Raw genomic sequence first — 24,160 nt, 5'->3', positions numbered from 1 at the left:
AAAAAGATGTTCTTTTATATCATCTTGCTATATGTCAATAAAAACATAGAGAGATAGGCATACAGAGATAGGGAAAACTAACCTATTCAGCTTGGTGAATTTTCACAAAGTGGATGAACATTGTTACCATCACCCAATCAAGAAACAGAACATTATGGGTTTCAAGAAGCCTCTCTTGTTCCCCTTTCCTGTCACTGTTCACATTCTCTTTCTTTGGGGAGTTTTAAACTGTGAATTCGATTTCACATTTCAAATTTGAAAACGTCTAGGGTTTTCAAATTTCATATTGGGTAAGCTGTGGCAGTTGATGCTTTTTGAGGAGTTAACACCTTTCATCTAAGTTGTCAAATTTATGTGACTTTTGTATATTAACTTCATATTTTGTAATCTTACTAAATTCATTTATTAATGGAAATGGTTTACCTGAAGATTATTTTGATTTTTCACACACATAACCATACTATGTGGAAATAATTATGGTTGTATTTCTTCTTTCCAATCTTTATAAATTTTAGTCTTTTTCTTGTCTTAATGGAAGAACCTCTAGTGTGAGGTTGAATGAAACAATGAAAGTGAATGCAGTACCACAGTTGAGAATGTTAGTTCAAGAGACACAGATTCAAGAGATACAGATTTTAATCTTATACCACATTTTCCGACCTTTATAGGAGGACACAAACAATGCACTAGATCCAACAGGAATATCCTTTCCATCTTATTACAACACTCAGCAGCGACCCAGTACCCAATTTCTTTCGCTCCAAAAACTCCATAAACCATACAATGAGTATAAGACTGCCCCAAATGAAAGATGAATTGAAACTAACATAGTCAAGTCCAGAGATATAAGAATGACTGACTGTTTATCAATAGTCTAAGGGGGAAATATTAAATTTCCTTTTTAAAACTAAGCAGAAGTAAACTATTGAAACGAGAAAAAAGAAAAATGTGAAGATAACATGAAGTAGCTAGAAAGGCTAAATATAAGTGATTTATTTAGTCAGTTGTATGGCATGCTTGCCTGCAATATAAGCACAGCATTTTCTGTTTGGGTGCAGTATTTATGGCTAATTCTTGTCATCCATGCCTCTCACACTCTGTGTATTTTATGAGGCTCAGCAAACTGGGACACATCAGGTAAGTGATCCCACCATTTAAACAGAAACTTCTCTGAGATGGCTCTCAACCATGGAGTAACTTTTACTTCTCCTTTAGCCCCTCTTTCCAGTAGCTCTTTTAATTCCTCCTTGCTCATGTAGCAGAAACTTTTTGTTTCACTGGGATCTGGATTTACAGGAACATTCTTTCTTACAAGCAGAAGGTAACAAATTTCATGTTCTCCCCAAATTTTATCTGATTTTGCCTTGTGATGATACATTGTCATAAATGACATGTCCTCTGGAGAAACCTATGACAAAAATTGGTGCCATATTAACAACACTAAAGTAATAAATATAGAGAATATATAGGCAAATAGAGAAAATAAACACATATTCATTTCCCTCAAAAGAGTTAGTTACCAAAGCTTTAGTTCTATCTAACTAAACTTTTGTAGACTCAAGCCTGAATAGGCCTTTATAGTTTCAGTATATCTGTCTGGGACAGACTTTACAGAGATTCCCACCCTGCAATAAAAACTCCCATAGAAACTGACCAGCTTTGTAAAGAAAATATCCATTTTCTCTCAAAGAGCTTCTTTAATAGATAAAGCAAAAATGAATGACTGGTTCACAGATGATCTTAGACAGTCTTTTTAGTCTAAAATTTCAATTTCTTCTTCTTTCATAGAAAACCAGATTCCTGTTCAATTTCAACTCTACCCAGAAAAAAAGAGAACGCACAACAGCTCTCTCTGTTGCTTGTTTGCGACGCGTTTTCGAAGCCAAGGACACAAATCATCACCAGAACTCACGTTCAACTTTCACCTAATTTTATACACTGGTTTAACTATTGGTACATCAGTTATTGGACAGATATTAGGTACCTGTTCCTGCGGAATTCCCAACTCACTCTGCAGACGTCTCTGAGCTGCTCTCTTTATTCCAACAGCGTCTTTTTCTTCCAGTTCTTCTGAGTTGCATATTGGATGACTAGAGCAAGAGTCAGTAAAATACCCTGGACAGAATGCACATGGAAAACATTTCCTTTATTTCCTGAAAACAGAATATGCTAAATAAAAACACAAACCCTTTAGGAAACACAAAATGATCTGTAACAAATATAGCCTGGGAGAGCAGAAAGAGCACAGGGTTTGCTGTGAGCATCTGTATAGAGACTGACTCTGATGGTTTCATGGGCAGTGAGAGATTGGATGAGGTATGTGACAAGGTAATGCATAATGCTGGGTACCTCGTACGGGTGCTCCTAAGAATGGGTTGCCTTTATTGCTCACCTAAGGTAGATCCTTGAATTGGAATTTATCATCTCATGTATGTTCTGCTGCACTGAGACAAGGACTCGGTGTCATATATGTTTACACCCCAACAAAGTATCTGAATATCATAGGAAAGGAGGAAGAGGAAAGTGTATTTGTGAGATGTGTGTGTTGGGGCAAGTGTTTTGACATGAGATGATACTGAGAAGGCAAGAGTCACATTTGCAAAGAAGGGTGCTCTTGTTTAATGAGTATAGTTTTATAGAAGGAATTGAAGCTATCATATCCTTGACAAAGTTTTCTTAGTGGTAAGCACTAATTACATAAGTAATGGCAAGAACACGTAGATTGAGAGGGAACCACTCCACACATGAAGTCTCTCTCTGTTCCATCTCACTCCTCAGATAGTGAATGCTTTAAGTCACTTTACAAAAGTTTGCTTAAAACTGAATATACAATTACAGAGCTGGAACCCTTGCCTCACTTCTGTATATCCTGAAGGTGACTTCAATTTTAATGTCTATTTTAAAGCAAGGAGCATTATTGGCATACTGTGGTTATCTGTTCCACAGTTAAGCCTTTTTTCTTTTACATAGACAGGCACCTACAATCAAACTTTGCCTGCTGAGCCGCCATGGCCCACCCCACAGTAAAGCTTTTAAATTAACAGCCTTAAATTTTTCTTATATAAACTTAATTCAGCTTCATAGAAGAGCCAACTGCCTACAGCTTGGCCAGCAAATACAGAAATGAGTTTGGGAATGACTAGGATACATCCACCGAACTTCAGAGAACAAGGAACTGAGAGGAGAAAGGATTCTCCATGGCCACAGTCTTTTATGCTGGGGGTGGGGGTCCCATCCAGTTTTGCTGGTGGTAGGCAAGATGTGCTTTTGAAAACTGTAGAAGTCTCCATGCAAAAAATGTTAAAATGAAAACCAAATGATCCTAGGCCTTCTTTTTTGTTTAACATTTCAATTTCTTCTTCTTTTACAGAAAACCAGACTCCTGTTCAGTTTCAACTCTACCCAGAACAAAAGAGAATGCACAAGAGCTCTCTCTATTGCTGGTATTCATGCTTTCTCCCCTTAAAGATGTTATCCCTACGTTGGTCACTCATGATTTTGTAAGTGCAAAAAATATACTGATATGAATGAACCATAATGAGCAAACTCGAGAGTTAAACGCTGGAGCATAGTTGATCAGAAGATAGAAAGTGGGTAGAGATTGGACAACTGATGTTTAAGGAGTACAGAATGCTTAATGAGGCTGTTTGGAAATGGAAACAGTACTGTGTCCATTATTGTCCATGACCACCATACGTGTGGTGGTTGTAGCACAATACTGAAAGTATAACTAACAAAGCTGAGTGTGAGTATGGTTGAAAGAGGAAGGCTAGTGCTGTGTGTGTATCACCAGAATGAAAGCTAGAGGATAAAAACAGGGACTGTATAACTTAGCGAAACCTAAAATGGATGATGATGGTAATTAATTGTGAAAAAATAAGGAAGTTCTTACATGAACTAGAACAAATGCATGTCATTATTATTAATAATAGGGTGGTATACAGGAAAATATAATTAATGCAAACTACGGTCTATAGTTAACAGTGACACTGTAATATTCTTTCAGTAATTGTAACAAAGGCACTTTACCAAAGCTAAATGTCAATAATAAGGGGATGGGATTATTTTTTCGTAAGAAATGGGAATGTCATTTCGATTATGGTGGTGAATGAAAAACTGTGTGATTATACCAGGAGCCATTGATTGTATACCTAGGAGGTATGGGATGGTGTGTGAATAAAACTGACAATAAAATATATATAAAAACTCTAAGTCTTGTAAAATAATCATTTCTCTCTTTAATTTTATGCTAAATATTATTTACTTTAATCTTCCAAATCCTTACATCGCCCATTTCTTCTGCATTGAAAGACCTTTCCACTACAAAACAAAAATGAACCAAAGACTCACAGAGCTGTATTGTAAAAATCAAATAACCATTAGAAGAAACATCAGCATAATAAGGGTCTGTCAGTACTACCCATTTCCTCAGGGATGAACTAACAGTTGACCAAAGTGAGAGATGGACACTGGTAATCCAAATCATTTATTTTCCCGATACTTTTAGGCCAAACATGAAACCTTCCTCTTAAACTATACATTCAACTGACTCACCAGGAAAAGTAAGTTTAGTGTCTGCTCTCTGCTGTACCAAGAGTTTATTCTCTGTATTGAACAAGGCAACACTGAAGGCTCGGTGCAACAGTCCTGAAAAAATAAATGCCATTCATATGAACATAAAAATATGGTGTCAGTACAATTGTTTGTTTCACTTTTTCCTCAGTCTCTGTCTCACAGAAAAAAAATAATATCGCAGAAAGTCTATGATTGTGGTGATGACCCAAACTGATGTTTCAGAATTTCCACCTAATTGAAATTTGCTTGACAAATTAAAGGTCCATATAAATGGTTTAAGATTAGCTGTTCCTGAATCTTCTCCTAAAGAAGACAAGCATAAGCTGATTGAGGGGGTCTCCTCATCATGAGAAATGCCTTAATTCTTTCCCCTCTCCTCCTCTTGTCAGCTGGAAAAAATGAGAAAATCTTGCAAAACGGACAAAGAGAACATTCCATACTACCTTTTTCGATGTTTTCATTCAAATGGCAATTCTTCCTAGTGTCTGTACCAATAACCTTATCATTTTCATCAATAATAATCAACTTTTCATCTAAGCGCTGCAATTGCTGCTTATCAAGCCAGTCAAGATTTCCTCCGGATAAAGTTGCTAGTTGTGATCCAACCTAAAACATATGTACACAATTACAGGTTTCTGTGAAAAATACTGTCATATAATTTTCGTTATTTGTTACTTTAGGATTTAGAGTACCTCTTTATTTATAAGTAACAAAAATAGTGTTAAAATAGGGCAGTTGTTAAATGTAGAACATATATGTATTTTTTCCTCAGGCTTCCCAGGAGTCTTTCAGTTAAGATTCAAATAATCAACCCCCACGGACGAAACAAATACTGAGGAAAAGCTCAGGTAGTGCTCTTTGCAAAATATTTGTGGGGAACAGGTCAGAGCCTGGACAAAACAGTGGATTTGGGTCAAAGATGGTGACATTTCACATGCTTTAAGGAAAGCTCAATTTTTTTGGCCTATCATTTACTGATAGAAAGCCTTGTGCATCTCTCTAGTGCCAAATACATTCTTATTTGATGACTTTCTTTGAAAATATGTTGAGAGCCACTATTTTTAAATCAAAAAGTTTTTTTATCATCACAATCGACTTTTTTTCTTTTTTTGTGAAAAATAACATATATACAAAAAGTAATAAATTTCAAAACACATCACAAGATTTAGTTGTAGAACATTTTCAAGAGTTTGGTATGGGTTACAATTCCACATTTTTAGGGTTTTGTTACTAGCTGCTCCCAGACCCTGGGGATTAAAAGAAATATCAATATAATGATTGAGCAATCTACTCATTTGGTAATCTCTACGCTCTCTGCATAGCTTTACCATCACCATCTTCTCCCACTCTTTAGGGGTATTTGGGCTATGTCCATTCTAACTTTTTCATGTTGGAAGGGGCTGCTGATAATATGAGATGGGGAATGGAACTAACTGAGGGTCTGGAGAGGCTGGCCCCTCTGCATTTCAGGATATATCTGGTCTAGGGACCCATCTGGAGGCTGTTACCCTGGTGCATGGAGCCTTTGTCCTTTGTGGAATCTTATATAATGCCCTAGGTGTTCTTTAGTATTGGCAGGAATGATAATCATCTTTTTTTTTTTTTTGCATGGGCAGACTCCAGGAATCGAACCCAGGTCTCCAGCACAGCAACTGAGAATCTGTCACTGAGCTACCAGGGCACCACCCGAGAAACACTTATTTTTACATAAAATATTTTCATCATCCTTTCCCACTTTATTTTTAAAGAATTATGGTAGACTCCATCCTTTATCATTGCTCTCTTATTTTTAGTAATCCACTCAACTTCTTAACAAATACCAAATGAGTAGGCATGGGATAGGCCAGAAGCTCAGGCAGAACAATGTTGAACATGTTCAAATTTTTACCGAAAAAAAAAGGAAGAAAATCTCACAGGACAAATAAAACATACTAACCGTTCTTGGAAACTGGAGATTCCTGGATATCAGGCGTGGAAACCTAGAGAATAAAACATATGCCCAACTTGAGCCAGAGTACTTTATACCCTTATGATTTGGAAGATATTAATTAGGATGATCTCAAATCTTTGAATTCTTAAGCACCAGAAATCATTCTCCTTCTTTCTCTAGCTCTAGTTCTCATTCTTGCTGTTTCTCTCCTCCCAATTACAATCCAAGGACAATATAAAAATTTTCATTTGACTTGTGGATTGACAGCTTATTCTTAAAAGCACAAAGAAGAGAAAAACTGGAATTTTAATGCCAGATTAGATCTTTGATTTTTATTATAATTAAGCCATAAAAATCAGCAGTGAAGATCGTATCGTGATTCAAGGTCTCAGAAAATAGGTAGATACTTTGACCTGACTCCAGGACTCCTCACTAAAAGAGAAAAGGTGCAGGGGACTGATCTGGCTGCCCTGGATCCACATCACTAGTAAAAACGGAGAGTGGGTCAGGTGTAATTTTAAATCACTAGGGTGAAATCCAGGAGATAAATCTTCTGACAATATTTATTTTTCCAGAGTGAATTGTATGTTTAAGTTTTCATTCAACATCATATTTAAAAATGAAAATTAAAATGTTTCTGAAGGAACAATAAGTATCATCACTGAAGTATAATGGACAAAAACATCCCATTCACAAGACATGTATAAGGAAGAGCAATAAGGAAAAGCCAAGATCTGAATAATACTCTAAACCAACCTAGCATATATAGTACACTTCACCCAACTACAACAGAGTATACGTTCTTCTCAAGAGCACATGGATCATTCTCCAGGATAGACTATATATTATGTCACAAAACAAACCTCAGTAAATTAAAAGCATTGAACTCATATGATGTATCTCCTCCAACCACAATGGAATAAAGCTAGAAATGAGGGAGAAATGGAAAATTCACAAATATGTGGAAATTAAACAATATACTCTTAAACAACCCAGTAAGTTAAAGAGAAAATCACAAGAGACCTTAGAAAATACCGTGAAGGGAATGAACATGAAAATAGAACATACAGAACTTATGGGATGCAAGAAAGGCAGTGCTGAACGGGAAATTTATAGCTCTAAGTGCTTACATTAAAAATGAAGAAAGATTTCAAAGCCAAGACCTAACATCAAAACTTGAAGAAGTAGAAAAAGAAGAGAAAACTAAACCCAAAGCATGCAGAAAAGAAGAAAATTTAAAATGAAATATAAATGAAATAGAGAGTAAAAAAATGACAGAATCACAAAACCAAAAGTTGATTCTTTGAAAAGATCAATAAAACTGATACACCTTTAGATAGACTAATGAAGGAAAAAAAGAGCGAAGACACAAAAATCTAAAATCAGAAGTGAAAAGGGGGACAATATTTACCAACCCCACTGAAATAAAAGGACTATAAGAAAATATGATGAATGGCTGTATGTAAACAAATGAGATAACCCAGATGAAATGGACAAATTCCCCAGAACACAAAAACTACCAACACTTCCTCAGGAAGAAAAACAGAAGATCTCAAAAAACGAATAACTAGTAAAGAAATTGATTAGTAATTAAAAACTTTCCAACAAAGAAAAGCCCAGACCAGATGGCACCACAGAGGAATTTTACCAAACATTCCATGAAGAACTGACATCAATCCAACCAAACTCTTCCAAAAAATTGAAGAAAGGGGTAGCACTCTAAAACAATCTACAAGACCAATCTCACCGTCATATCAAAGCCAGATAAGGATACCACAAGAAAAGAAAATTATAGACCAGTATTTCATGATTATAAATGCAAGAATCTTCAACAAAATATTAGCAAACTGAATTCAGCAGTACATCACATTAATTTTTTAAAATAATTTTAAAACAATAAAAATAATTAAAATTAAAAAAACTACATGAAGTAGAAAATTCGTCAATTCAATACAAATTTACATTTCATACAGTAAATGAATTATCCATATTAACTTCTTTTGTCTTTATTAGAGAAGTTGTGGGTTACAGAACAATCATGCAAAACATACAGATTCTTACATACCATCCTATTATTAACCCCTTGCATTAGTGAGGAACATTTGTTACAACTGATGATAGCACATTTCATAGTTGTACTGTGATCTATAGTCCATGGTTTAACTTTGTGTTATGCAGTTCCATGGATTTTTTTAAAAGATTTTTATTGTTACCATATGTATACTCTAACATTTCCCTTGTAACTACATTCAGATAACTAATCAAGGGTATAAAGAACTTGTACACAGAAAACTACAAAACATTGTTAGAAGAAATCAAAGACCTAAATAAATAGAAGGACATTCCATGTTCAACAATTGAAAGACGAAATACCGTTAAGATGTCAATCCTACTCGAAACAACCGCTCTGGTCTGGGAACGCATCTCACTGCCTCCTGCTGGCCGCTACTCTACCATGTGCAGGAACATGGCCATAGCACCGAGGCAGACCTTAGTGGCGGGATCCGTGGCAGCGAGCGCGGAGTCCCCCAGCGCGCCGAACTCGGGTTCTGGGGGCGTCTCGCCCGGCTCCCTTGGCTGCTCCGGGCTGCGCGGCTAGAGCTGCCTGCCCCCACCGCTCCTCCGCGCCTCTCGGCGCTCGCCGCCTGGCGCCTTCCCAAAGCGCGCGACCCGGGAACGCGCGCCCAGATGCACTTCCTTCCCTACTCTCCTGTGCCCCCGCGCTACGCAGTCAATGAGCTGATCATTCTTACTCAACTTTCCTGGCTATTTCACTGTCCAGTTCCTTGTTGTAATATCGTACTATAGTTTTGTAAGATTCTACCATCGGGAGGAACTGGGTAAAGGATAACATGGTCTCTTTCCATAGCATTTCTCTCTCTTTTAAATTGCATTTTATTTATTTATTTATTTATTTATTTATTTATTTATTTATTTATTTATTAAACATGACAACATACAAACATTCCTACCATATGATCGTTCCATTCTTGATATATACTCAATAACTCATGATATCGTCACATAGTTGTATATTCATCATCGTGATCATTTCTTAGCGTGCTGTTTCTTATACTACGCATGTGAATTTACAATAATTTCAAAATAAAAAGATTAATAAAAATTGTTTTTTGTTTTCTTTGTATCTAGAAATGTAAAGCAACAATGAAATACTTTTGATTTTTTACTTATAGGAACTGTGTCAAGTAGAAAATTACTTTTGATTTTGTCTCCCAACACTCTTTACCCAATTATTATACATTACTCAAAAAGTCTTAAGATCAGCATGTCTTAAAAGGAAAGCAACAGAGTTCTTGAGAGTTAAAGTAAAGTAGTCATTTGAACTTGATAATATGTATCTTAATTTGTTACAAACTAATTCAAGATAATGCTAACTTAATTCGAGTAAAATACAGAAACGTTGCTCCAGTATAGTTCCTTTCCCTTCTCCCCCTTTGTGCTATAACTGCCATATTCAATATGTCTATATATGTTATAAATCTGTAATAGCTACAGAGATTTAATCAATAATCAAACCTCCCGTCAAAGAAAAGTCCAGGGTCAGATGGCTTCAATGGTGAATTCTACCAAACATTTAAAGAGCTAACACCAATGCTTCTGAATCTCTTCCTAAGAATTCAAGAGATGGAATGAGGCCAGACTTATCCTGATACCAAGCCTGATAAAGATATCACAAGGAAAGAACATTACAGACCAAAGGTGATATATGAAAAGCCATCAGTGTTATAAACCGCATGTGGTAGCCTGAAGCTGTTTGTACCCCAGGAAAGATCACGTACTTTTGGCCCATTCCTGTGAGTGTAGGCCTATTGTTGGGGGGACTTTTCATTATGTTATTTCAACTGAGATGTGACCTATGACATTCAAGGTGGGTCTTAATCCTCTTATTGAAGACCTTCAGAAGAGGATAAAGGACACACAGAAAACAAACAGAAAGTGAAGAGAGACAAGAAGACACACAGAGGCTCAGAGTAGAGGTCACTGAAGCCAGAAAATGGAATCAATGAAACCCAGGAGAAAAAGGATAGACCAGCAGACATCACCATCTGTGAGGTCACGTGACAGAGGATCTGAGGATCACCAACAGCTGGTCTTTGGGGAGAAGGTGCCATCCTGTTGATGCCCGTATCTGGACATTTTCTCGGCCTCAAAATTGTAAACTTGTAAGCTAAAAATCCTCCCTGTTAAAGCCAATCCATTTCTGGTATATTGCATTTCGTCAGCCTTACCAAAGCAAAACACTCCCTAAATAGAATGCAGGGGGAAAGATACATGAGTATCTCAGTAAAAACAAAGAAGGCATTTGTCAAAGTCTAGTACACCTTATTGATTAAAAATAAAAACTCAGAAATTATGAATAGAAGGAATTTCTCAACATTTAAGAAAATCCACAACTAACATCACACTCAATGGTGAAAGACTTAAAGAATTCCCCTAAAGATCAGGAACAAGACAAGGATGACACTTTCACCACTGCTATTCAATATTATACCAGAAGTTCTGGCCAGAACAATTTGTCTAGGTGAGACTAGTTGAGTTTCAGTAATCTCAGGAATTAAATTCTGCCTAGTTTAAAATATAGAAAGTAAAACACCTTATAATGATTCAATAGTCATAAATCATTTGTTAATACTTCATTTCTTTTACCCCCTTTTAATTTTGCCCATTCATAAATCTCGAGGAATATCTGGGTGAGGACCGTTCTAATGTCTTCATGATGGAAAGGGGCATGTTCATTAAAGGGTAGAGTAATGAAACTAGTTGTTGTTCTTGGAGAGACTTGTCCCTCTGGGTTTCAGGGCTTAACTGGCATAGGAACAATCTGGAGGCTTATGGCTCTGAAAAATAAACTTCATAATTAAATTGAAAATTGTATGCTTTTGAGATTTTGTTGGTTTGTCCAGAGTGATGCCCCAATAAATCCCAGAGTGATTTGGTCAGTGAATAAAAAAGTATTTGCAAAGTCCCCTTCGGGGAATGGTGAGAACTGGGGAAAATTCAACCTCCCCAAGTTGACTTCTTGATATTCTCACAAGCAGTGTGGGACAACCAAAGCTATAGGCTGAGCCCCCAGTCTTGGAGTTTGTTCATATGAAACTTAACCCCACAAAGGATAGGTCAAGCATACTTAAAATTAGGCCTAAGGGTCACCCCCAAGAGAACTTCTTTTGTTGCTCAGATGTGGCCTCTCTCTCTCCAGCCAGCACAACAAGCAAACTCACCACCGTCCCCCTGTCTATGTGGGACATGACTCCCAGGGGTGTGGACCTTCCTGGCAATGTGGGACAGAAATCCTAGAATGAGCTGAGACTCAGCATCAAGGGATTCAGAAAAACCCTAGAATGAGCTGAGACTCAGCATCAAGGGATTGAGAAAACCTTCTCGACCAAAAGGGGAAGAGTGAAATGACATTGACAAAGTATCAATGGCTGAGATATTCCAAACAGAGTCGATAGGTTATCCTGGAGGTTATTCTTACGCATTAAGTAGATATCACCTTGTTATTCTGAAGTAATGGAGAGGCTGGAGGGAACGGCCTGAAAATGTAGAGCTGTGTTCCAGGAGCCATGTTTTAATGACAATTGAATAATTGTATAGCTTTCACAATGTGACTGTGTGATTGTGAAAACCTTGTGTCTGATGCTCCTTTTATCTACCTTGTCAACAGATGAGTAGAACACATGGAATAAAAGTAAATAATAGTGGGAACAAATGTTAAAATAAATTTAGTTTGAAATGCTAGTGATCAATGAAAGGGAGGGGTAAGGGGTATGGTATGTTGCTCTAGCTTGCTAGCTGCCGGAATGCAACACACCAGAGACGGATTGGCTTTTGATAAAAGGGGATTTATTTTGTTAGTTCTTCAGAAGAAAGGCAGCTAACTTTCATCTGAGGTTCTTTCTTATGGGGGAAGACTCAGGGTAATCTCTGCTGGCCTTCTCTCCAGGCCTCTGGGTTCCAACAACTTTCCCTGGGGTGATTCCTTTCTGCATCTCCAAAGGCCTGGGCTGAGCTGCGAGTGCTGTGCTGAGGTATGCTGAGCAGCTTGGGCTGGGCTAGGTTGCACTCTCCAATTTAAGCACCAGCCAATTAAGTTAAACATCATTCATTGCAGCAGGCATGCCTCCTAGCAGGCTGCAGATGTAATCAGTAACAGATGAAGTTCACGTACCATTGGCTCATGTCCATCGCAACAGAACTAGGTGCCTTCACCTGGCCAAGTTGACAACTGAATCTAACTACCACATGTGTATAATTTTTTTTCTGTTTCGTTTTCTTTCTTTTTCAGTTGTTTTTATTTCTTTTTCTGAATTGATGCAAATGTTCTAAGAAATGATCATGATGATGAATACACAACTAAACAAACAAACAAAAAAAGAAAATTGTAAGTTTTTTTTTTTCTTAACATGGGCAGGCACCAGGAATCGAACCCGGGTCCTTGGGCATGGCAGGCAAGCATTCTTGCCTGCTGAGCCACCGTGGCCCACCCAAAATTGTAAGTTTTAATAAAAGGAGTAGAAGGAGGTGACATAACCTTGTTACATGGAGAAAAAACATTTTATAGGCTTCAGATAGAACTTGAGGTGTTCCTTAGAGTTTTCAAGAACAAAAACCTTGTGCCTACTTGGGACTTGCACACTGTGGCATTTTGTAATATCTGGCTGCAACTTGCATAAGAGTAACCTCCAGAAGGATCTCTCAACTCTATTTGGATCTCTTAGCCACTGGAACTTTACTTTTATTTCTTTTTCCCCTTTTGGTCAACCAATCCCATGATACAGTGCTGGGCTTATCCCTGAGAGTCATGTCCCACGTTTCCAGGGAGACTTACAACCCTGGAATCATGTCCATGTGGAGGAGAAGATAGTGAGTTTATTTGCAGAGTTTGGCTTAAAGAGAGAGACCACAACTGAACAAAAGAGTTTCTCTGGGGATACCTCGTAGGTATTAGCTATAAGTAAGTTTAGCTTTGTCATTACAAAAAAGAGTCTCATGAGGGCAAGCCTCAAGATCAAGGGCTTGGAGTTATTGCCTTTCCCCTACATGGGACATGACATCCAGGGGTGAAATTCTCCCTGGCGATGTGGGAGATGAATTCCAGGGAAGAAGCAGACCTGGCACCACGGGATCAACAATTCCATCCTGACCTAAGGAGGGAAAAGAAGTATAAATAACTAATAAAGTATCAGTGGCAGAGAGAGTTCAATAGAGTTGAGAGGCTACTGAGTCTTCTCTTGTGCAAGCTTCAGTTAGACCTTGCTACCTATCATACCTGCCAACCCCAACCAGGACCATTCCACCCAATCCTAAAGAACATCTAGGCAAGATATATAAGATTCCACAAGGGTTCCATGCACTAGAGTAACTTTCCAGAAACCTACAACCTCCAGATGAGTTCCAAGACCAGATAAGTTCTGAAACCTAGCCCAGCCTCACCAGAACATCAGATAGTTCCTATATTAGTGATAGACAATTTCAATATGAAAAATTTAGAATTGCCATAGCCCAAACACCCCTAAAGAGAGGGATGGAAAGATCAAAGGTGATGGTGGAGCTATACGGAGAAGATAGGATTTAACAAATGAATATGAGTGCTGAATCATTAAATTGTATCTCTTTTAGTCTCCAGTTTTAGAGCAGCTAGAAGTAAAAGCCTAAAATTGTGGAATTGTAACCATGTCAGACTCTGAAATATGTTCTACAACTAATTGTGGTGCTGTGCTTTGAAACTTATAGTTTTTTTGTATATATGTTATTTTTCACAAAAAAGGAAAAAAGTTTATTGCGATGAAAAAAAATATTTAAACCCTCTAGCCTCCTATATTCTGGAGAGTGGAAGGAAAATATGAGAGGATCATATGGTAGTCCATGACAAACTCTGGGATCTGTTCTTTAACTACTCGTTGAAGAGTGCTTTGAAAACTATTTTTTTATTTTTTGCTTTATATATATGTTATATATACATTAATAAAAAGAGTTAAAAAAAAAAGAAGAATTATCAATGCTATTAATTTTATCTTTATTTCCTGCTGTGGAGAAATTAGTCTTTCTATGAATGTATTATAACTTCCCCAATAATAGTCTGTTCCTACAGGGGAAAAAAAGATCAAGGGCTTGGCTTATTTAATTGGGAGCCCCGATTACTTATAAGAATAGTAAGAATTCCTCATGTGGGGAAGTTTAATAGTTCCACACTTTCTTTTACCAGCCCTCAAGGGACCTTACAAATACTTTTTCATGTTACGCCCAAAACACTCTGAAATGCACAGAGTATTGCATCAAAATTATAGTAAGATATCATTCCATATTCTAGGTTCTCTGTGACATAAAGCTGAATTAGTTGCTTAAATAAACTGACAAGTAAGTTAAGTTAGTGTGCCACAGAAAATTTAAATTTTGGATAAAATAAATATCTATTCCTTTGTTCTTAAAAAGGAATAAAAGGTCTTAAAATACAGACAATAACATCTTTTATCCTGTATTCTGATTTACTTTAGCCCTACCAGATCAACTTCATTCACATCTCTAATTAAATTCTAATCTCTTTTTCTTTTACTTTAAAAGTGGCTGTATGGAGTCAGGAGGTTAACCTGGAGGTTATTCTTATGCATTATATAGATATCTCTTTTAGTTTATTGTGTATTGGAGCAGCTAGGGAAGTACCTGAAACTGTTGAACTGTGTTCCAGTAGCCTTGACTCTTGAAGAAGACTGTATAACTATATAGCTTTTACAATGTGACTGCTGATTGTGAAAACCTTGTGTCTGATGCTCCTTTAATCCAGAGTAGGATAGATGAGTTTAAAAAGGGGGGGGGGATAAAAATAAATAATGGAGAAGATAAAGGGTTAGAACTGGGTAGATTGAAATACTGTGATCAATGAGGGAGGGGTAAGGGTATGGAGTATGAGTTCTTTTTTTTTCTTTTTATTTCTCTTTTCTGGAGTGATGCAAATATTCTAAAAATGATCATGGCGAAGAATGCACAACTATGTGATGATAAAAAATTAAAATTAAAAAAAATTTTAAGTGGCTGTCTGGAGTAATGCTGAGTTTCAGAGCTGCAATACCCTAATTCTGAGTCTCAGATGTCACACAGATACCCAAAATTCCAAAGACCTACCAGTCATACACAAAGAACAAAGCATCTCAGAACTTAGAAAAAACAGTTAAAGCTCAGGGATATATGGACTGCTGTAAGAGCTTCTAATATAGGCCTTAATTTTTTATAAGCATTTTCTAAATGAAGCTACTTTCAGAAATAAAAACATTTGACTGTTGGCTTATACTGGAAACATCAGCCAGAAACTGTGAAGTTTTGTTCTGTCCCACTGTTTTGGTTTGCTAAAGATCCGGAATGCAATATAGCAGAAATGAATTGGCTTTTCCTGAGGATTTATGAGTTTACAAATTTAGAGTTCCAAGGTCATGAAAATGTCTGAATTAAGGCATCAACAAGATGATAGATTCCTGGACTCTGAAGAAAGGCCACTGGCATCTGGAACACATCTGTCAGCTATGAAGGCACATGGCTGGCATCTGGTCCTTGCTAATGGTTTGTTGCTTTCAGCTTCAGATTCCAGGGTCCTCTCTTAGCTTCTGCAGGGCAAATTCTGGATTTCATCTCTTAGCTTAGCATGTCCCTAGGTATTTTCTTTTCTATCTCCAGTGTCTATGTTTCCTCCAAAATGCCTCTCCCTTAATGGACTCCAGTAAGTGGATTAAAATCCACCTTGAATCGAGGGGGCCATATCTCCATGGAAACAACCTAATCAAAAGCTCCCTCACAGTACTAGGTGTGCCATCCAAGATTGGATTAAAAGAAGTGGCTTTTCTGGAAATCATAACAGCCTCAAACCAGCACATTCAACCCTTTGGACCCTCAAAAGACATGTTCTTTCCATATACAAAATACATTCACTCCATTACAATATCACAAAAGCCTTAAACCATTTCAGTATAATACAAAGTCATAAACAGTACAAAATCTCATTAAAATCACTTACAGGTGTGGTCTATTCTAAGTGAAATTCTCTCTGGCTGTAAACTTGTGGAACTTAGAACAAGTAATCTGCTTCCAATATAAAAGGAGGACAGTCATAGGATAAATGTTTCCATTTCCATAAGGAGAAATTGGAAGGAAAACAGGGGTCACCAGACCCAAACAATTGTGAAAACCTGCAGGGCAAACTCCACTATATTTCAAAGTCTGAGAGTCATTTATAGAATGATGTTTATCCCTGGCACTTGAGAGAGGCAGTCATCTTTCCAAGGACTTATGCAGTAGACCTGCTCTCTTCAAACACTGGGGAGAGGGTTACAAAATTGGGAAGAACACCTTGTTCTTGACTCCACCTCCTCCAGCATCTGGGTGGCATCCAGACTCTCTGCCATCTCTGGAGTACACACTACCCCTTCAGAAGAGTGGGATGGTGGCCAGGCTCTCCTGAATTGCCAAGGAATGTGCCCCACTCTTTCTGAGGCCTGAGGTAGCAATCCTCTCTTGAACAGCAAAGCAGTAAGCCTGCCCTCTGCCTCCAGGGCAAACTCACCCTCTCCACATGCATGAGTGAGTCTGTTCTACTGGCCAAGATTTCTTGGCTCCAGACCTTAGTTTCCATGGTTCTGTCTTTGAAGTCATTTTTCCTTCAATCTGTCTTTTCTCTCCATTTTAGTCTAGACTGGCAGTGGTTCCATGCATACTGATCTAAAACAAAGTTTGTTGGTTGGCATGCAGTATAAGGGGTCTCAACTGTCAGACAATAGGACTTTACAAATTCTTTCTGGATAATTATATTTCCACTCTTGGCTTTTTCTGAAATGGCTAACTGTTTCCATAGTTGGGTAAATCTTTATATGGGGCATGATTCTCTGGGTCTCACTTTCTGGAAGCCCAGAATTTTCCAGACTATTAATTTCTGGTTGCTTTGTAGCCAAGAGTTCAGTTCTCATTCATTTCTTTCCTCTCACATTTTACTATAAGCATAATGAGAAGCAAGGCTGTATTTTCCAACTCAGTTTGGAAATCTCTTCAGCTAAATATCCAAGCTTGTTCACTTTCAAATTCTACCTTCCATCCAAAACCAGGGCTCAAATGTGCCACATTCTCTGCCACTTTAAAACAAGGGTTGCCTTTCTTCCAATTTGCAACCACACCATTTCTAAGATCTCATCAAGTATCTTTAGAGTCCATATATCTAGAACAGTCTCTTCAAGGCAATCTAGGCTTTCTCTATCAAGCTCCTCACAATTCTTCCAGAATCTTCCCTTGTTCATTTTAAAAGCTATTCCAGCATTTTTGGGTTTTGCAAATCACAGAACCCCACTTCTCTAGTACCAAAATCTGTTTTGCTTTTCTAAAGCTGCTGGAATGCAATATAGCAGAAATAGGTTGGCTTTTACAAAGAGGATTTATTATATGACACATTCAGTTCTAAGGCCATGAAACTGCCTGAATTAAGGCATCAATAAGATGATACCTGGACTCTGAAGAAAGGCCACTGGCATCTGGAACACTTCTGTCAACTCAAGCACATGGCTGGCATCTGCTTGTCCTTGCTCTGCTTCATTGCTCTCAGCTTCTGATTCCAGGGTCCTCTCTTAGCTTCTCCAGGGAAAATTCTGGATTTCTCCTCTTAGCTAGCATCTCCTGGGGTATTTTTTTTTCTGTCTCCAAGTGTCTGTGCTTTCTCCAAAATGTCCCCTTAAATGACTCCAATAAGTGGATCAAGACCCATTTTGAATGGGCAGGATCACATCTCCATGGAAACAGCCTAATTAAATGATCCCACCTAACAATAGGTCTTCCCCCACAAGATCGGATTAAAAGAACCTGACTTTTCCGGGATACATAACAGCTTCCAACCAGCACACTCACCTTTACACATTTACCAGGATTATGTTAATTAACAGGCAGAACATGATTTATATACTTGCACTGTTTCTCTTTTAAAGTCCCTTTTTGTTGAAGATTTTCTGACTTACAGCTGACTTTCCAGAGATGCATTAGGCAAAGCAGTGTAACTGACAAGTAGATTTCATTGTTTCCATGATCTGTAACTTCATTTTTCTTTTTTTTTTGCCATGGCAGGCACTGGGAATTGAACCCAGGTCTCTGGCATGGCATGTGAGAACTCTGCCTGTTAAGCCATCGTGGCCTGTCCTGTAATCTTCTTTTAAGAATAACAAAACCATTCCTAACAGCGTCAGTAGACAACAGTAGTTGTCTAACATCATGCAGATCAGTATGAGGATATAATATGGACAGTGAGAACATTGTCAAGTCTTTAGGAATTTTATATAATCTCTAAATATTTGAATAACATTTCACTGTTAGTTAACAGAAGGATAGAAAATCTTTTTTGATTATTGTAATACCTCCAAACATCCTATGTAATATCATCTCACTTTTACCAGGTAAGAGCACATCCTTTGCAAAGATTAAAATAAAAGATAATCTTTAGAGTTCGATTTTGAAAGGGCAAAATGTCTGAAGCTGTCAGGTTTGAAAGCTATGTTTAAAATGAAAATGGGTTACTGTGAAATAAGATTTGGTCCCTTATTTAACCAAAGTGACAATAAAAGACTTCTAAAATAAATGATGATAATGTCAGCATAAAATCAACAAGATTATTATTCTGATGACATAAAATCTGTCTCTTCTAGAAAGAATACTCAGATGGTTAAGAAAACTTTTTATAATCTTTCATTAAGAGCAGAACAGCAATCTGCATTATTTTTCATTGTTTTCATTTTTATTTTTTTATTGTGCAATATAATATTATACAAAAAGAATAAATTTCAAAGTACATTGTAACAAGTAGTTATAAGACAGATTTCAGAGTTTGGTATGGGTTACCGTTCCACAATTGTAGGTTTTTCCTTTCAGCTGCTCCAAAGACACTGGAGCCTAAAAGAAATATCTATAATGACTCAGCAGTCATACTCATTTGTAAAACCTTATCTTCTCTGTTATAACTATCTTCTTCTGTGATCTTTCTCCCAATCTTTAGGGGTATATGGGCTATGGCCATTCAAACTTTTTCATGTTGGAAAGGGCTGTCAATAATATGGGATGGAGATGGAACTAGTTGATATTCTGGAGAGGCTGGCCCCTCTGGGTTTCAGGACTTATCTGGCCAGGAATTCATTTGGAGTGTGTAGTTTTCTGGAAAGTAATCATAGTGCATTGAACTTTTAAGAATCTCAGTTAGAGCCCTAGGTGTCTTTTTTTATATATTTTTTATTGTGAAAAATAGCATAAAAGCAATATATTTCAACTCACACTGCAAACAATTAGTTGTAGAGCAGATTTCAGAGTTTGTCATGGGTTACAACTCCACAATTTTAGTTTTTTTCTAACTCACCAAGACAATGGAAACTAAAAAAAAAATCAACATAATGGTTCAGCAGTCATATTCATTTGTTAAATCCTATCTTCTCTGTTATAACTCCACCTTCTCCTGTGACCTTTCTCCCAATCTCTAGGGGTATTTTGGCTATGCCCATTATAACTTTTTTATGTTGAAAGCACTGTCAAAATATGGGATGAGGGATGGAACTGGTTGATGTTCTGGAGAGGCTGGCCCCTCTGGGTTTCAGGACTTATGTGGCCTAGGAACCCATCTAGAGGTTGTATGTTCCTCGAAAGTAATCATAGTGCATGGAACCTTTGTAGAACCTCAGATAATGCCATGGGTATTCTTTAGGGTTGGCAGGATGGTTTTGGTTGGGGTTTGTCAAACCATGGTAAATAGCAATATCTAGGTGAAGCTTGCAGAAGAGTAGCCTCCAGAGTAGCCTCTCAACTCTATTTGAATTCTCTCAAGCCACTGACACCTTATTTTGTTACAATTCTTTTCCCCAATTTGGTCAGGCAGGCATTGTCAATTTCACGGTTAGCGCCAGGCTCATCTCGGGATTCATTTCCTGTGTTACCAGGGAGATTTTCACCCCTGAATGTCATGTCCTACATAGCGGGGAGGGTAATGATTTTCCTCACGAGTTCAGGTTAGAGACAGAGAGGCCACATCTGAGCAACAACAGAAGTTCTCTGGAAGTGTCTCTTAGCCATTCTCTAGTAGGTTAAACTTCTCTGTTAAATAAATAAGCTTCGAGACTTCCGGAGAAGATGGCGGCTTAGTAAGACGCGCGGGTCTTAGTTCCTCCTCCAGAAAAGCAACTAAAGAAACAGAAACAATACGAAACAGCTCCCGGAGTCACGACAGAGACCAAAAAGACAGCGTACCCCATTCTGGAACAGCTGAACTGGCAGGGAGAATCTGCTGCAGTGAGAGACCCGAGGGGCGCGCGTTTTCCCGGCCGGGGCGGCTGGCGACTGGGGTCCCCTCCATGCACGTGGCTCCCCGGTCTGACTGGGAACGTTGGATAGCGGGGCCCTCCCGTCACGCTTGGCATTTCGGGCCAGCTGGGCAATTAGGACCGGCACTCTCCCAAGCCGCGGCGGCCAGCGACCCCCACCTCCACGCGCGGTTTCCCGGGCCAACTGCGGTGCAGACAGACGAGCGCCACGAGCGCCACCTACTGGGCAGGAAAAGAAAAACAGAGCCCAGAGAGATTTCACAGAAAAAGCTTTCAACCAGCTGTGTAACACCACCCAGGGAAATCGGATCAAATGCCCAGACACCAGCAGAAAATAATGGATGACGCTCGGAAAATTGAAGATATGGCCCAGTCAAAGGAACAAACCAATAGTTCAAATGAGATACAGGAGCTGAGACAACTAATGCTGAATATACAAACAGAAATGAAATATTCTTCAAAAACCAAATCAATAAATTGAGGGAGGACATGAAGAAGACATGGGCTGAACAAAAAGAAGAAATAGAAAAACTGAAAAACAAATCACAGAACTTATGGGAGTGAAGGACAAAGAAGAAAAAATGGAAAAAACAATGGATACCTACAATGGTAGATCTAAAGAGGCAGAAGCTACAATTAGTGAACTGAGGATGGAACATCTGAATTCCAAAAAGAAACAGAAACTATAGGGAAAAGAATGGAAAAACTTGAGCAGGGGATCAGGGAACTGAATGACAATATGAAGCGCACAAATATACGTGTTGTGGGTGTCCCAGAAGGAGAAGAGAAGGGAAAAGGAGGAGAAAAACTAATGGAAGAAATTATCACTGAAAATTTCCCAACTCTTATGAAAGACCTAAATTTACAGATCCAAGAAGTGCAGCGCACCCAAAGAAAATAGACCCAAATAGGCGTTCTCCAAGACACTTACTAGTTAGAATGTCAGAGGTCAAGAGAAAGAGAGGATCTTGAAAGCAGCAAGAGAAAAACAATCTGTCACATACAAGGGAAACCCAATAAGACTATGTGTAGATTTCTCAGCAGAAACCATGGAAGCTAGAAGAAAGGGATGATATATTTAAATTACTAAAAGAGAAAAACTGCCAACCAAGACTCCTATATCCAGCAAAATTGTCCTTCAAAAATGAAGGAGAAATTAAAACATTTATAGACAAAAAGTCACTGAGAGAATTTGTGACCAAGAGACCAGCTCTGCAAGAAATCTAAAGGGAGCACTAGAGTCAGATACGAAAAGACAGAAGAGAGAGGTATGGAGTAAAGTGTAGAAAGAAGTAAAATCAGATATGATATATATAATACAAAAGCCAAAATGGTAGAGGAAAATATTATCCAAACAGTAATAATACTAAAAGTTAATGAACTGTATTTCCCAATCAAAAGACATAGAATGGCAGAATGATTACGACCCAGCAAACCACTGCTAAGTATCTACGCAAGGGACTTAAGGCAAAGACACAGACGGACATTTGCACACCAGTGTTTATAGCAGCATTATCTACAATTGCAAAGAGATGGAAACAGCCAAAATTTCATCAACAGAGTGGCTAAACAAACTGTGGCGTATACCTACGATGGAATATTATGCAGCTTTAAGACAGACTAAACTTATGAAGCATGTAATAACATGGATGGACCTAGAGAACATTATGCTGAGTGAGTCTAGCCCAAAACTAAAGGACAAATACTGTAAGGTCCCACTGATGTGAACCGACATTTGAGAATCAGCTTGGAATATATCATTGGTAACAGAGACCAGCAGGAGTTAGAAACAGGGTAAGATAATGGGTAATTGGAGCTGAAGGGATACAGACTGTGCAACAGGACTAGATACAAAAACTCAAAAATGGACAGCACAATAATACCTAAGTGTAATGTAACTATGTTGGAACACTGAATGAAGCTGCACCTGAAATATGGTTTTGTTTGTTTGTTTGTGTGTTTGTATCTTTTGTTTTTGTTTTTTTTCTTTTTCCTTTATATATACATATATATATTATTAGTATTATTATTTTAATTTCTTCTCTATATTAACATTCTATATTTTTTCCTGCTGTTTTGCTAGTTTCTTTTCCTAAATCGATGCAAATGTACTAAGAAATGATGATCATACATTATGTGATGATACTAAGAAATTACTGAGTGCATTTGTAGAATGGAATGATTTCTAAATGTTGTGTAATTTCTTTTTTTTTTTTGATTAATAAAAAAATTAAAAAAAAAAATAATAAGCTTCACAAGAGCAAGCTTCAAGATAAAGGCTTGGCCTGTGACTTGGAGTCCCTAGTATTTGAGAAAGTATCAGGGTTTTTCCATAAGGGAAAGCTTAATAGAATCATTTTTCCTCCTGTCCCTCAAGGACGTTGCCAGTACTTTTTAATTCTCTGTTCAACATACTCTGGAATGTATCAGGATATCACATTAAACTCTATAGAATTGCAAGCCCTCATTTCATTCTGGGGTCCATGAGTTTGGGTTGTTTAAATCATCTATCTAGACAGGTTGAATTAGATTATATGCTACAGAAAATTTAGTTTTTGGATAAAATAAACTTCTTTCCTTTGGAATCTGCATTATTTTTAAGAGAGACTAAACTCCAATTTTGTATGACTACACAGTTTGACATGAAAAGCTCTTAAATAATGTTATAAGAAGACTATCAAATTTTTTATTAGTGTTGACTAAAAAAAAAAAACAGATTCACTTTCTCAACTATTCTACAACTTTTCATATCCATTCAGATCCTGTCTCTCACATTAAAACTAGCCATTTACCAAACTATTCCCTTGTCAAACATCAAATTTTAGTCAGCATTGACCACAACAAACAAAATTCATTTCCACAATTTCCACAACTTTTCATATTCACCCACACTTTGTCCTATACATTCTCAAGGACAAAACTATACCCTTTCTTTAACAAAGCACATTCTAAATACTTTACTGCTTTAGTTTGTTAATGCTACCAGAAATGCAAAATACCAGAAATAGATTGGCTTTTATAAAGGGGATTTATTAAGTTAAAATTTACATTTCTAAGGCCATTAAAATATCCAAACTAAGCATCTGGAGAATGAAACTTGACTGAAGAAAGGGCCGATGATGTTTGAAGTTTCTCTGTCAGCTGAGAAGGCACAGGGTAACATCTGCTAGCTTCCTCTCCTTTCTTTTTCCAACAGCTTTCCTTGGGATGTTTTCTTCCTGCACCTATAAAAGTCTTGGCCTGTGTGGGCTCTGCAGTTTTTCTCCAAAATGGTTTACTCTTAAGGGACTCCATAAGTGACCCTACCTTGAAT

General features: G+C 37.7%; 1 protein-coding gene across 1 annotated transcript in view; it reads right to left on the bottom strand.

Annotated features, from left to right (window-relative positions):
- Window positions 1–618: 618 nt before the first annotated feature.
- Window positions 619–24,160, bottom strand: part of LOC143675690 (isopentenyl-diphosphate delta-isomerase 2-like) — a 27,071-nt gene continuing 3,529 nt past the window's right edge. The window contains exons 2-6 of the mRNA XM_077151755.1: window positions 6,512–6,554; window positions 5,019–5,181; window positions 4,555–4,647; window positions 1,985–2,115; window positions 619–1,408 (exon numbers count right to left, since the gene is read on the bottom strand). Of these exons, the coding sequence (XP_077007870.1) occupies window positions 1,091–1,408; window positions 1,985–2,115; window positions 4,555–4,647; window positions 5,019–5,181; window positions 6,512–6,554 (748 nt within the window). The 3' untranslated portion in view covers window positions 619–1,090. The remainder of the gene's footprint in view (window positions 1,409–1,984; window positions 2,116–4,554; window positions 4,648–5,018; window positions 5,182–6,511; window positions 6,555–24,160) is intronic.

This window comes from Tamandua tetradactyla, chromosome 1 (genome assembly GCF_023851605.1).
Source record: "Tamandua tetradactyla isolate mTamTet1 chromosome 1, mTamTet1.pri, whole genome shotgun sequence".
Classification (NCBI taxonomy): domain Eukaryota; kingdom Metazoa; phylum Chordata; class Mammalia; order Pilosa; family Myrmecophagidae; genus Tamandua; species Tamandua tetradactyla.
This window is presented reverse-complemented; position numbering and strand designations above follow the sequence as displayed.